At 44.6% G+C, this 15,416-nt stretch overlaps 1 protein-coding gene across 1 annotated transcript in view; it reads left to right on the top strand.

Moving 5' to 3' along the window:
* The window catches only part of nrip2 (nuclear receptor interacting protein 2), a 15,276-nt gene extending 225 nt beyond the window's left edge, over positions 1 to 15,051 (top strand). Inside the window, exons 1-6 of the mRNA XM_053642073.1 lie at positions 1 to 667; positions 7,282 to 7,617; positions 10,692 to 10,774; positions 10,923 to 11,035; positions 11,726 to 11,778; positions 13,373 to 15,051. The exon at positions 1 to 667 is cut by the window's left edge and continues 225 nt beyond it. Coding sequence (XP_053498048.1) covers positions 512 to 667; positions 7,282 to 7,617; positions 10,692 to 10,774; positions 10,923 to 11,035; positions 11,726 to 11,778; positions 13,373 to 13,492 — 861 coding nt within the window. The 5' untranslated portion in view covers positions 1 to 511 and the 3' untranslated portion in view covers positions 13,493 to 15,051. The remainder of the gene's footprint in view (positions 668 to 7,281; positions 7,618 to 10,691; positions 10,775 to 10,922; positions 11,036 to 11,725; positions 11,779 to 13,372) is intronic.
* The last annotated feature ends 365 nt before the right edge of the window (positions 15,052 to 15,416 follow it).

Raw genomic sequence — 15,416 nt, forward strand, 5'->3', positions numbered from 1 at the left:
AGAGAGTGAGAGGCTGGGGGAGGTAGACAGCATGAGAGAGTGAGTGAGAGAGGGAGGGAGAGAGAGAGAGAGAAGGAGGGAGGGAGGACGATGCACAGCTCTGCGGCACTACAAGGACACTGAGCTTCACAGAGAGAGAGAGAGAGAAGAGAGAATTGATGCTCAGTCTGAACACCACACAACTCCGATACACAGCTGACCAGCAGGCAACGTGCAGCACAAACTCGCAGCGTCGACGAGGGTGGATCTACATCATCAGGAGCAGTTGGGGGGTTTTTTTTTGGAACGTTCACAAAATGTCCTTTTTCTTTTGTGTATGTGAGGGAAAATAGCGTCAGTTCTCCACACAGTATCTGTGTTTAGTGTTTTGTCTGAATGAGAGTGTCTGCAAACCTTGCTAAGCTTCAGGGTCACGCCATTGCTGACTGAAGCAAGCTCTTGTGTACCAGAGAGGCGCTTGACGTAGAGCTCGAGTCGGAGGTTTTGGAGAACTGTCGGGTCAAGACGAACCATGAGCGAGTCCAAGAAGCGTGAGGTAGAGCTGAGGGATAAAGCCATCATGCACCAGCAGAGGAGACTGAAGCAGGCCACCCAGTTCACACACAAGGACTCGGCTGACCTCCTGCCTCTGGACGGTCTCAAGAGGCTGGGGACATCCAAAGACTTGGTGAGTGCTGTCCTTTCACTGTCCGTCGTGTGACTTTTAAATCGAACTTCACAGCAATCTCACACCATGGGGCCACGGCAGGAGGTCTGCGCCGAGCAATTACAGAACCAGGAGCACAAAAATCTCATTTTTGAGTCTGACTGAGAGATATCACGCCTCACGTGGCTCACGTACAGTACGTGCGCTAAGGAAATGTTAAGTCACGTGTAGAGGTAGAGATGTTTCTGTTCTACCACAGTAGATTATACTATAGACTATAGATCACAGTTTTACACACACACAGCATCAGTAGTAAAGGGTTAGGGTCGGGGTTAGCCCTAACCCCGACCCTAACCCAGTTTTGATTGGATGGCAAACGCCCAGAAACACATTCCAAGAAACCTCCATAACACGTGCATGTTTGTGTCTAGCAGCATGAGCTGTCAGGGCATGGTGTGTGTGTGTGTGTGAGTGTGTGTGTGTGTTTGAGTGTGAAATTGCAGTGTGTATTTATATCAGCACAGCAGGGAAGAGCTCAAGCTTTCCCTCTTTTAGTAAGTAAGCTGGCTGCTGATTCTTTCTGATTCAAACGGGGTGTATCACACACACACACACACACACACACACACACACACACACACACACACACACACTACCACCACCACCACCATCTCTGTAGTTATATACACATATTACCATGCCATTTGAGTCAGTTTAATAACAAGCAGCAATTACGGGGCCAAGCACTCCACAAGGAGATAAGCCAGTATGATTTTATGGCAAGCCGTTCAGAATTTATAAGCAAAAATGTGCTGTTTGTCATATCTCGTGAACACTAGGTGGTTCGCTGTTCCGAAACTGTCCAGGAATCCTTTTGTCATGATGACCAGGACATATACTAAGTTTGCTCTGAATATGCTAAAGCATTATGGAGATATAGCATCATGTCCATTTTGGCACGCTCGCCGTCAGATTCATTTGTGCGTCGTTCGAGAATGGTTTGACCCGATTAACTTGAGTTCCGTAACATTATTTTCGGTATGGTCTGAAGATGATCCGATTCGATTCTGGTGAAAATCGCATGAACGGTTTAGTGGGAGCTTGAAAAAGTAGTTGTTTTTTTTTTGTTGTTTTTTTTTTTTTTAGAAAATTGAACGGGGACAATTGGACAGCGTTCGACTCGGGATGCCGCACCGAATCTAAAGAGACCAATCTTGTGATTTTTGCTGAAACGATCCGGAAGTTATAAGCAAAAATAACCATTCTTCATATCTCCCGGCCACTAGGTGGTGCTGTGCAGAAACTGTGCACAATCCCTCAAGTCATGATGACCACATACACAGTCTGGTCTAAATATGCTAAAGCATTACGGAGATATAGCCTCATGTCCATTTTGGCGTGCTCACCTTCGAATTCGTTATTCGCACCTTATTCAAGAATACGAGTGAACCTAAGTCCAAATTTGAGCAGTTGGTGGCGCTAGAGGGTTTGAGATAGAGACGCCAATCTCGCTATGGTTAATGTTGAGACTGTCCTTTACCTGTGTGCCAGAGTTCATAACTTTCCTGAAGCGGTTCGATGGGCTGCCACACACTCGAGAGCAGAAGAAGAAGAAAACTAACAGATACAATAATAATAATAATAATAATAATAATAATAATAATAATTACAGCGTCAGATTGTAGCTTTTAGGATTATTTAAGAACAAAACCATGCTGTTTGTCATAACCACTTACTTCCAGACTCATACATCACTCTCACACACACACACACACACACACACACACAAAGGATAAATGCTGATGTAGATTGCTCAGGAAGCAGGTACAGTACAGTGTGAGTGCTGATGTGTTCTATGCCCACAGGCTTCACATGCGCAGCGTTCTTGCTTCCATGAACACAGCGAGTCACGTGAAGCGGTTCCACCGTTATGTAACGGGCAGATCTGTTGTTCTGCTGTCTGTCCCCGAGGCACTCGACTCGCGCACTCTCAAACTTTACATCTCTACACGGCTTTCAGTCTCTCCATCCATGCGCAGTGTTCCTGGGGTGGGGGGGTGGGGGAGAGGTGGGGGAGGGGAGTTAGAACATGTGAGAATATCACGAATGTATAATACATCACGAATCACACGTGCGTCTGGTAGTCGAAAGCCTTCGGCAAATTTTCGAAACCAAATTCCTCTGTTCCAGTATTAACAATCACCTCAAAAAAAAACAACAACAACAGAAAAGAAAAAGAGGGAAGGGACGTGCTTCCAAATACGCGCATTCCGAAATACTAAAATGTTCGAATATAACAATCGCTAACTCGTGTGTCGTCTAACTGACAGCAGAGGGGAGGAGTGAAATGTAGAAGGAGCAACAAAATAAAGAGGGATGAAGACATAACAGCGAGAGAGAGAGAGAGAGAGAGAGAGAGAGAGAGAGAGAGCAGCTGGTTTAACACGCTGTGTGTCACAGGAAGTCTGGCACTGTGCTGGGGAGATCAGGAGGGGAGAGAAGGCATTAGCAGGGTCACATGGCTCGGGATGAGTCTTGTAATTAGCTTTTAGTCTGCAGATTCACAGAGAGAGAGAGAGAGAGAGAGAGAGAGAGTGTCCTTAGTCAGTTAGAACACACACACACACACACACACACACACGTTTTAGTTAATATTAGCTTCTGCAGTCCTACAAATCAGAGGCAGTACTAAGGTCAGTGTGAAGTTACAGAAACAGCGAATAACGAAAGAAGCGTTTGTATGAGCGCTAGCGAATCTGTAAGCGTTGCTCGAGTTCCAGTCTTTCTTATTATACCACATGGACTTTTATCACGTGCACTGCGCGCCTGCGTTTCCTCCCTCAGGCCTCAGGAGTTCATCTGCACGAGTGTTGGAGGACAGAGGACAGAGGCGACTTTTCCTGACATCAGCGTTGCCACTCGCTGTCCCTCTGTCTCCGTCGTCAGCACGTTTCCTGTTCCTGTTTCACCAGGAACGAGACATTTTACACAGCGTTTCCAAGGGCCTTAATTAATCTGAGCACAAACCTGTAATAAAAAATAAAATAAAATACAATAAATACATCTTCGCACTGAGCGTCACGACCCCGAGAGTGCAGTCCTAAGAGCTGTTTTTACACGTCTACTGCAAAAACGTCACGTGAAAATCATCCAGCGTTTCTACTAATAACATGAACCAAATATTAGATTATTAAACCTATTTTTTTTTTCTACACTAAACCCCCCCCCCCCCCCCCCAGAAAAGTATTTCTGTTTCCTAATCGGTTCGACACAAACCGGCTGAACAAAGGCGGCTGATTCTGCTTCTGTCTAGAAATAAATACTTAAAGTTAGGAAGTATTTACCAACAGAAGGTCATTTTGACTATTTAAAGCTTCGTAGATGTCTCTCTCTCTCTCTCTCTCTCTCTCTCTCTCTCTATATATATATATATATATATAGGTTTAATAATTGTAGTTTACTCTAAAAAAAAAACCCCACTGGGTTAGAAACAACCCAAACGGGGATATTTTTAACCAAACCGCTGGGTAAATATAGGACGGATCACATTTTGGCCTAAACTAACCCGGCAAATCGGGTTGTTAATTTTAACCCGGCGAGCGGGTTGTTTTTGAACCCAAAGGACGGTTTCGTTTTTACAAATGGGTTCAGAAATGGGTTCGTATCTTCAGGATTATTTTTACTCCTTCGGAAATGTCGAACCTTCCACATTATAAACAAATATGTCAGCGCGGTATCTCCTCGGTTCATACACGAGGACGCGTACAGAGATGTAACGCTAGAGCCGCTGAAGTGGTTAACCTCGAGTTGAACTTGTGGCCTCGTTCCGTCAGTCACTAGCCAAGTTTCCATCCACTTTTTGCGCATTTCGGCTGTTTATTAGCTTAACATCGGTTATGAGTTATTCGCACGTCAGTCCAACACTGCGAATCACACTTTGAGCCGGTTTTGAAGCGTTTGGCTGAATGTGAGCGGATAATAGAACTCTGTACTCTTCAGCACTCACATCAATAAATACAAGAGAATCAGTTTCACTGGCAGGACACGCCCACGCAATATGCTTCCGATCATGAGAAGCTCCTCCCCTTCTCCACACTCTTCTCTTCCCATTGTTCTGCTGCATGATGTTCTTTGTCTCATCTGTCCAGAGGATGAAATGTTGTTTTTTTTTGGCAAACTAGTAGTAATGGATGGATGGATGGACGGACGGACGGACGGACGGATGAAACTAGCAGTAAACCCTCTGTATTTACTCTGGTGAAGTCTTGATTGTTGATTGTTGACCCAGATACACCTACCTCCTGGAAGGTGTTCTTCATCTGGCCGACTTTTTTTTGTTTTGAAGGGGTTTTCCTTCTTGCACACACCACGGTTGTTTTTGTAATGTTTCTGCTCTCTCGTTCTCTCTCTTTCTCTCTCTCCGACGGGTTTGTTTTGATCTTTCAGCCCCACGATGGCTTGCTTCACTGGCAGTGACGGCTCTTTGGCCTTCATGTCGAGAGTTAACAGCAACAGATTCCAAATGCAAAGTGGACAAAACTGAGGGAATAACACACACCTGGCCGTGGAACAACATCGAGCAGCCAATTATCCAATCATTTCTGGTCCCTTGAAAAGTGTTGGACCACGTACACAACCCCGAGGGTGACGTAAACACCTTCAATTAAAGCTGAACATCCGCACTATAACGCTATTTAATCGAAACTGTTATACACTGTGGTAGACAGCTACAGATTAAAATAAGCGCCAAACTGCTGACGGATGATCTCTATATCACAGAACACGGGAATATTGTGGTTAATGTCTCGGAGTCTCTGCACGAGGCCGCATGTCGTGATGCTTTTGAAGGTCGTTTTATTACAACAGAGGGCAAATTAGATTTCTGTAATGTGTTTCTCTCTGACTTCCCGTATTTGGAACGTGTCTCATGTGGTTTGGTGTGACACAGGCGGTCTTAGGCAGACTAGCGCTATATGGTGTGACAGGTTTTATTATTGGACTCATCCCTCAACCCTTACAGGGGCGAAAACTAAATATCCATGTCTGATATTTTCTTTTACCTAATCATAGAATGAACTAAATACATCACACTACAGTCGTCAGTGCTTTATAATGGACAGGGTCGTGGTGGGTGCGACACACACATTCGCACTTGGGTACAGTTTAGACGTGGCGGATTCGCCTACTTGCATGTTTTTGGGAGGTGAAAAGCGGAGAACCCTGAGCCACATGCCCTGTATATACAAACAATACCGTCTTTGTTGATTCAGTTACACCGGGCCACATGGCGAGTGTGGTGCTGGTGCGTTTAGGAAACAGATAGAGCAGAGCTTGATTTAGAGCAGACTCGTCTTGGCCTGCACCTGTCACTGCCGACCAAACGGTTATATTCCACATCCTTTATGAGAAACTGTACAGTGGTTAGATCGGCCATTTTAAAGTGCAGCCCTTGCACAGCGCGCCTGTTTGTAATCCTATTGGCACCCTTCATAAATCCGAGCAAAGAAGGCTGTGAAAATTTGTCTTCATTGTTTAACCTTTTGATCTTTTGTTCCAAAGATTTCACAAAAATACTCTGCTGTGATGGACATCAAACAATTGCAAACACAACACAGGTTTCTATATAAATAAATAAATAAATAAAAAGCGTTGTTAAATATAGGTGTGCAATAACAATTATTGGCACCCTTTTAGTCAGTACTTTGTGCTAGCTCGCTTTGCCAAGATGACAGCTCTGAGTCTTCTCCTATAACGCCTGATGAGGTTGGAGAACACATGGCGAGGGATCGGAGAGCGTTCCTCCATACAGAACCTCTCCAGATCCTTCACATTTGGAGGTCCATGCTGGTGGACTCTCCTCTTCAGTTCACCCCACAGGTTTTCTATGGGGTTCAGGTCAGGGGACTGGGACGGTCATGGCAGGACCTTGATTTTGTGGTCAGTAAACCATTTCTGTGTTGATTTTGATGTATGTTTTGGATCATTGTCCTGCCTAACCCTCACTGACTCATATATCAACACTGTTCTGCTGTTTCTTTATGTTATGCTTCTGGATGGTGATTGTGGTAATCGCGATGTGAATTAATTGGAAACGTCAAAAATAGCAAACGGACAAAGGGATGTCTGAGGCGGGAAGGTCGATAAGGGCGTGGTTGATGCGGTGATGCACTGTGAACGTGCCCACACTGTCCAACACTCTTGCAGCTCTTGACAGTTCTGTAGCAAATCCATGACTCGTTCTGCTGTGAACTGTTCTAAAAGTCTCTCAGCACATCGCCGTACCGATATAAATAGCAAACGGGCCGCCGTGGCTCAGTTGGTAGAGCGGGTTGGCCACATGACTCCACGTGCCGAAGTGTCCCGAACCCCAAGTTGCTCCCGCAAAGCAGGCCAGCACCACACTCACCACATGCCTGGTGTAATCGAAACAATAAACTATAGTATATAGATACATATACACTACATGTCCAAATGTGTGTGACCACCTGACCATCACACAGTCATGTGGTTCTTCCCCAAACGGTTACCACAAAGTTTGAAGCACACGTTTACATAGCGACAAAATGTGCACCATGTGGCTCAACTATAACAAGCTCCTTGACATCACTTCCTCTTCCTGTCTTTCCCTTTTACAGCAACCTCACAGCATTGTGCAGCGGCGCCTCCTAGAGGGTAATATCTCTCGGCTGTGCGGGGAAGCACGGGACACCCCGTCCCGCGTCCGCTCGCCGCTCGCCGACAGCAAGGAAGGTGCTGAGGCAGAGGAGAGGAGCGAAAGCACCGTAGATGACTCCACTGAGGAGCAAGAGTCACCGGAGGAGAGCGAGAGAAGTCTGAGATCTGACGAGGAGGACGAGGAGGATGATAACAGGGATGCCGTTGGAAAGGCCACGAGGGACAGTGGAGAAGAAGGAGGACCAGAGGAGAGCGAGGGAGTGTCCACCCTCTCGACTCTGCAGGTGCAGTGCAAGGTATGAAGCAGACTGTTTCCTGTTTACTTGCAGACGGAGAACACACTCATACCGACACAACCTCGCTCGAGCCCCTGTTTCTAATGACTCACAAATTTCCATTTATGACTCATAAAAATATGTAATCTCCTCTTCATACTTCAAGTGTGTCAGCAACAAAGCTAATGGAGCCTGAGTGCAACGCGCTAGAGCACGAAAACAGTCGGTCTCAACCCCTACGTGTCTGACAAGAAATAATCAATTCATCAATGCTGTCATTAAAGAGGCTTGATCCAGAGCTCTCTCTTTTTAAACAGAACAAAAACAACAACTTTTATTCAAAATGTATACTGGTTGGATAAAGAATAAATAACCTAAAACGTCTGGCAAGGTTTGAAAAGGAAAACTTTATTCCCCTCATCCGAGAACTCCACTTAATAAGAAGTAGACAAAAGCGACCCCCGAAGCCCCCCAAAACCCCCACCCCCACCGCCACCTCAGTGCTTCAGTATGGACGCTGTGATAAAAATAGAGGCCCAATTAAATCCGACTAAGCTCGAGGGCTACGAGCGAGCGCAGAGCTGCTCGTTTCCTCAGCCTCTACCCGACCAAACGAGAGCTGACCCCGGCATCCAGAACCACGCCGACGGGCCGTGACAATAAAATCACAGCACTGTCACATGACCTCCAGGTCCGAGATTCTCTCATCGTAACATCCGCATGCAGTTGGCTGAACATGCTACGGCTGCTCGTGTCGAGGTTTTGCTTTACTGTAGGAGCACTGAGAGGAAAGGGAATTCATTTACATTTAAATGGAGCTCTGGTCACGAGGTGTTGGCAGTGCTTTTAACAGAGCGATTCACGCGCCATGGTAATGCTTCTTCTTCTTCTTCTTCTTCTTCTTCTTTTCAACGGCTCCCTGATGTGTTCGAGGCCAGTGAGATCACACACACACACACACATTAATTTGTCTCTGCTTCCATAAAGAGTGTAGCTCGAAATCACTTATTTCACGGCATGTTTTATCTCTTCCGTTCAAACCAGCGGAGATGCATTTTAACCACACTTTAAAGGATACATGATGGAGAGAGCGAGAGAGAGAGAGAGAGAGTACTTTATTGATCCCTGAGGGAAATCGTTGTTTTTTTTGTTGTTGTTGCAGCAATACAGTAAACAACAGAAATTACAATCCCTGCTGATGATGAAATGGCTGAAGTAGAGTGGTACGAGCTGAAAACCTCGACAAGGTGGGGGAATAAAAACAAACAGAGCGCAAACGACGGCGTCATGGTGTGGAAACCTGCGAGGTTGGAACAATACTTAAGTACATACTAGTTAGCTCTATAGATCTGGAACAACGTTTCGCCGAAGTGGTGGAAACTGCTTTAATGTGGTAGGAAACTTGAGGTATGTCAGCAGTGGTGTAGGAACATCGACCACTCGCTTTTTACGCTACAGGAAACGCACTGTAGGGCGCAACGTCGCTTTCAGACGTCATAAAGATAGCTAGAACAACATCTTAAAAGACCCTCAGTGGTTTTCTTTAAAAAAAAAAAAATTTAACTCTAAACCTGCTGTCATTTTAGATATGCTCATTTAATCTGTGTTTATGTATTATTCATATTCACCAAGGCCAAAGTACTGCATGTCATAGAAAGGATTAATGAAAAAAATAATCCCGCTTTCCCGCTCCAATTTTTGCGATATATCTTACAAGAGAAATGGAAATTTATTTGTGGAAATGTATTATTTATTCAGATGTACTTATTTATTTATCTTATTTAATCTTAGAGGTAGGTGTTTTTTTTTTAAAAACCCGATCGTTAACTTTATCCACTTCTCTTCCTTTGCTGAAACAGTGAGTGAGGGGCAGAGAAAATCCTGCCCCAATGGAGCTCTATTAGTGCTTGGTGCAATTCCCATTTCTGACCACTAGGTGCGTTAATAACTAACCTAAACTAAGACGCTAAGTGGAACAGTAGTGAGTGTGCGGCTCTTTGTTTGCGCAGAACATCTAGAAATATGAGCAAATCAAGGAGAAATCGCTTATATCTGTCAAATAGTAACATTCTTTTTAACTGCTGGGTCACGCCAAAGAAGTCATTATTATTTTAACGGAATTTAAGAGGTGTGGAGTTGCGAATAAGGACTTTATAAGGATATTAATGGTGAATATAAGCGGTGGAGCTCTGCACAACCTGCGCCCTAGTCACACCTTAGTTTCTGACGGTTCATGCGTTAGGACTCAAGCGTAGCAGCCATATGTCCCAAGTTCATCTGAGATCCTGTCGAATGTCCCCGCTGTTTCTTCCTCCCACATCAGTGAAGAATAATCCTCTAAAAACGCCCCGCGTCCACATTTCAACAGAATTCAGACAATACTGCTGACGCGACATGATGCGTCGAGGAAATAACTGCTCGACTGGGTGGTTAAATTATAGTCTGCTGATCACGCCGATTCCACCGGCGTCTAATCCGTTCTGACGTATTGTCCCAACAGACAAACAGCAAAAACTACTGAATCATCATAAAGAGAGCACAAAGGTGGGTGTCGAATTGTTTGGCTCTGCTGGAACATTAGGTCATGTGGTAAGAACAAACTTGCCGGAATGACACACGAGAGCACTTTCCATGACGGCAACCATGTTAATAAGAAGATAAACGGGTAATCCACAACTAAAAGAACAGACTTCTCTTTCAAGGTGATTTAAGATTGAAATTAATGGTCCATTATTGCCAAGCGCTTGCCCGGTTTGGCTGTGCCGCTGTTTAATAAAGTTGCTCGATTTAAGAAATGTGAGACATTTAAAGAAGTGTTCATATCGATGTGATAAAATTTTCCTGTTTCCAACACTGACCGTTCACTTCCTGCCTAATAAATATACCCCCCCACCCCCGACAGGTGGCGCTGTAACGAGATAATCAACGTTATTCACTTATTCACTCGTGACTATTCATGTTCCACTAATTCCACATTATTTCCAAATGATATGTCCAGAAATGTCCAGGTTCTGTCTGAAAGGGAAGTAGCTGTCGTCGCAGTACGAGTGGAAAAAACTTTAACCTGTGTGTGTGTGTGTGTGTGTGTGTTGCAGTGTGGTGATGCCGAGGTGAAGGTATCCGTTAACACAGGCTGTCAGTACAACCATATCTCCAGTACATGCTGCAGAAGGCTGGGGTGAGTCAGAAATATTCACACAATTACACACGTATTAAAACTTGGGAGAGGACACTTCCATTCAAGTGAGTAATACTGTAGCAAAAAAGCCTAATACTAATGTGTGTGTGTGTGTGTGTGTGTGTGTGTGTGTGTGTGTGTGTTGTAGACTGAAAATCAATCCCAAGATTAAGCCACTCAGTGAATCCATGCATAACGCAGTGACGTCCCTGCAGATCCAGATCGGTAGTGAAAGAGTGCAGTGTACGGCTCAGGTCATAGGTAACGTTGTCATTCTTCTTCTTCTGATTATTATTATTATTATTATTATTATTATTATTATTAGTAGGCTGTTGATTGGGAAAGAGACTGCCGAGACAAAAGAGCACAAGACGGCATGAGCTACACTATATGACCAAAAGTATGTGCACCCCTAACCATCACATCGCACCTCTATGTGCTTGTTGAACATCCCATTCCAGATTTGCGCCCCATTTGTGCTGTTGTAATGCGCTGCACTCTTCTATGATGGCTGTGGAGATCCGTGTCCGTTCCGCTACAAGAGCGTTAGCGAGATCATCGGGCACCGACGTCGGGTTGAGGAGGCTCCGGTTCCGATTCATGCCGAAGGAGCTCGACGGGGTCGATGACGGGGCTCTGAAGTGTCCCGAAAGTGCACTCCGAAACACACCGTGTCTCCATGGAGCTCGCTTTGTGCACAGGAACACTGACACGCTAGAACAGGTTCCAGTGAAAGGAAAGACGGTTATACAGTTGTGTGCTTCAAACTTTGAGGGACGGAGAAAGACGTGAGAAGAAGCACATACGGGTGTGATGGTCAGGTGTCTACATACTTTCGGCCGTATAATGTATTAGTCCCTGAGTTCAAGCTCGTGAACTCATCTTGGAACACCAGCAGAGGATGTGCATAAATCTGTGTGTTTCTCAGACTTTTCCATGCTGTGTTCACAGACGACGAGGCGTTTGAGCTATGCCTGGGCCTACAGACTCTGCTGGAGCTCAAAGTAAGACATTGTTTGCTTTGCTAGTGTTCAATCGTTTCCCTATGAGCAGTAAGACGTGATTAGACGTCGGCGTTTTAGAGCAGGGAACGATTAACAGATAGCATCTGCACTGCACCGCTGTTGCTGAATGGAAACCAGACGTCCGTAGCGAATTACTTCATCAGCTTTAATCCCACGAAACTGGGATCTGATCATAGACAACAGCACCAGCACGGCTTTACTGTCTGATTTCTTTTGTGTCTTTAGTCTGAGGTAATAGGAAAAAACTAAGATAAGGCGTTCTGCGTTCGGTTCAGATCCCGATTCCTGATTTTTGGGAAAGCAAACAGAAAAGCGTTTCTCTGGATGGAGAGCTCTCTCGGCGCTGCACGGGATTTAATCGAGGACTTAAAGCTGAAATCCACTACACAGTCAAAGCGGTACTGATGGTAATAGAGCCGGAGGGACATCATACAATTTTTCTCTGATTATGCGTCTGTGCCGGAACGATCCCGTTGGGAATTTCTTTTCATTTTCCAACTTGGTTGCCAAGTGCTCGAATTAGCTCCAAAAATAGATATTTAAAAAAAAAAAAAAAAAAAAAAGTGCAGAAAAGAAGACACGTTAGTATAAAAACCGTCACTCATCTCCGAGGAGACCGTTTCACGCATGCGTGAAGACGCCCTAAAGAACGTACGCAAATATGACCCTGTGTTAATCACTTGACGGTGCGGTAAGTAAATATAATAAATAAAGAAATGATTCGAATAAGTAAGATAATAATAAATTAGGTGACTCGTGGTTAAATGGGTGGATTTGAATATAATATATATTTTTGAAATAACTCCTATTTATTTCGTTTCCACTCACATACACGACGAAGCCCCGCCCCAGATCCCGCTGTGGTCCGACTAGCACAGAGTTCTCGATTAGCAAGGCCTGTCATGACGTCGCGTTCGGGTGCACCCGGATATTCGGTTCCAGCTCTAGAAGCAGGCTCGTAATGATTTCTGAGGACGTTCACTCTTTTTTTCCTCTGTAATAAGCTCGTACGAGGTCTAAACACTGAGAATTGTAATAGCGTTGCTAGCTAAAAGACGGCTAGCTAAACAAACAGCTAGCTAAAAGACAATCGGACATTCAGCCGCTGGAAATACACTGGAGTTACAGTTTTAAAAACCATGCAAAATGTCACTTATGATGAACTCTGCATGCAGCTTCGCTAATAATAAACGACTCCATCTTAGAAAAGCGCTGTCAGTGTTTATTCTGCTCGTACTCTTGTTTTCGAGGGATTTTTAAGCAGGGTGTGAGATATCGTTTGCTCATAGGGATTATCCGGCTGCGCTGGGTGCTTGCTGATTTCAGGCTGAGATGGGGGCGGAGTAAAGGGGTGTAATACACTTTGTGCTGAGGCCAGAGCCTTAAACCAGTATTAGTTTTTTATCGTTTTTATGTTATTTTATGTTAGTAAGAACGATAGTTCTTAACTATAGTACGTCACCTTTAAACACCAAAGGTTTTAGTACAGCGCTAACGCTGCGATGAAATACAAACCGTGCTGGATGTTATTGGGAAGCGCGTGAATGAAAGCGCTGCTCTTCTGTACCCACAGTGCTGCGTTGACCTGAACAGCAGAGTGCTCCGCCTGCACAGCGACGGCGCGGAACTGCCCTTCCTGAAGACGCCAACCCGTACCCAGTGCCACCACCGTGACAGCAACAAAAACCTGTGACCTTCGACCTCGCCTTCGATCACGCCCCCAGTAAATGCGAGAGGGAATTTGGACTGCATCCGTTGCTCTCCTCCTTCTCTGGCGACCTTTTTTTGTTTTGTTTTTTCTTCGTGTTGGTTTCTGTGTTGTCGGTTACTGCGAAATCAATGTCTCGCTGTGCTCAATCTGTGGTGCAGTTAATGAGATCTAAGAGTTTACGTCCAGAGTCGAGAGATCAACCCGAGGAACGTTAGGATGGCACGGCACGGCTGGTGCAGTCGATGAAAACTAGGCGTATACATACCGGTATGTGTACGAGTTATACTTGCCTTCCCAACGTGTCACTAAATATGACACCACACAACAAAAACTATCAGCTGTGCACCACCTGGTCACGAGCCTAAGCTCAATTTAACGAACTAAATAAATAAATAAATCATTTCGAATAGTTTTGTAGCACAGCTAGACCAATACATCTTCGCGAGTGAAAATATCGATAGCATATCGAATATAGTCACACTGACGTAATATTTCCTATCGTAATGTTACGATAAACCAAATCTAAGATTATTAAATCTATTTCTAGACATATATTTCAGTCATCTGAAGGTCAAACAGGGTTGAGTTCAGTACGCCTTTATTTCTAGAAAGAAGCAAAATCATCCGCCGGTAGAATAAGGACACTAAGAACACCAAGCTTGAAATGAGGAATAATGTTTAGAAACAGGCTGAATAATCTCATTTGGTTTGTTGTAATCGAATTCGAGATGTTTTCTCGCTCAAAAGTGAACCGATCCTTCGGGATGTCACGGATCTCCACTCTCTCCAGGACAAGACGAGGATTGAAACATTCCAGCCTTCTGCCAGATTTTCTAGATATATAATATATATATTAGCAGTTTTTATCTTTCAAAATGCTCTTTATATAAATAGTGTGAGGGGTGCTGTGTTCCTGTCGCTGGTTCTGTGCTTTCGAACAGCTTGTGTTTAACCCATTAGATAGGAACGCACGTACGGTTGGTCCGAAAAAAGGAGAAAAAAAAAAAGGTTCCCATAGGAACCCAAGGCTTTCATTCACAGCGACACTAGCCGCACCTGTCCCGTGTTAGTCTGAGCTCTTCGTAGGCTCAGCTTCCCATAACGGATCTACAACGCCTGATACTTTTAGTTCTTCGCCAAACCGCGCCCGCCCTCGATGCCTGTCCACACGTGTGCGTCAGTCAGAGGAACACTCAACCTGCAAACTATTCCGGCCTCCATCACCGTCTTTGTTGCGACAGATCTCAGATCAGAGATTAGTCCCGCTTTGCTTCACGCTGCCTCTCTGTCTGCCTCTTTTTTTTTGGGGGGTGGGGGGTTGGGGAATTCATATATTTGTATGCTGTAAATGAAGGAAATACAATGTATGAAAGAGATTATTTTTGGCGTTTTTTTTTTTTTTCTTCTTCTTCTCTCCTCCTTTTCTCTGTCTAATAAAAAAAATATGGATTCTGCCTTATTATGAGTTCTATCGTATACTTACACTGCTGAGGTGAAAGATCACGATTCGACCTGTATTGTACGAATCCTGTTAAAGTGAAAAACTATAATAATCGTTTTAGGGGGGGGGGGGTTAAAAAGTTTACAATAACCTGCGTGCGTAAGTATGTACACCCTTTTATAATCGAGAATTGTTGAGAATCAACCAATCACATTCGGACTCATGTTAAAATCTGATTAATTACTGTACACCTGCCGTCAGTTAGAGTGACTGATTAACGCCCAAATAAAGTGCGGCTGTTCCTGTAGGATTTTCTGGACGCCTTCTTGGTAACATCGGACTGTAAAAAGCGTGCGAAGCAAACAGCGTACGGGATCTCACATACTGTACCGTGGAACGCTGTAAAGAGAATAAATACAGCGGAGAAAATAGCAAGACTACTGAAGAACAGGACGTCCCTCTGAA

The sequence above is a fragment of the Ictalurus furcatus genome, chromosome 14, assembly GCF_023375685.1.
Source record: "Ictalurus furcatus strain D&B chromosome 14, Billie_1.0, whole genome shotgun sequence".
Lineage (NCBI taxonomy): Eukaryota > Metazoa > Chordata > Actinopteri > Siluriformes > Ictaluridae > Ictalurus > Ictalurus furcatus.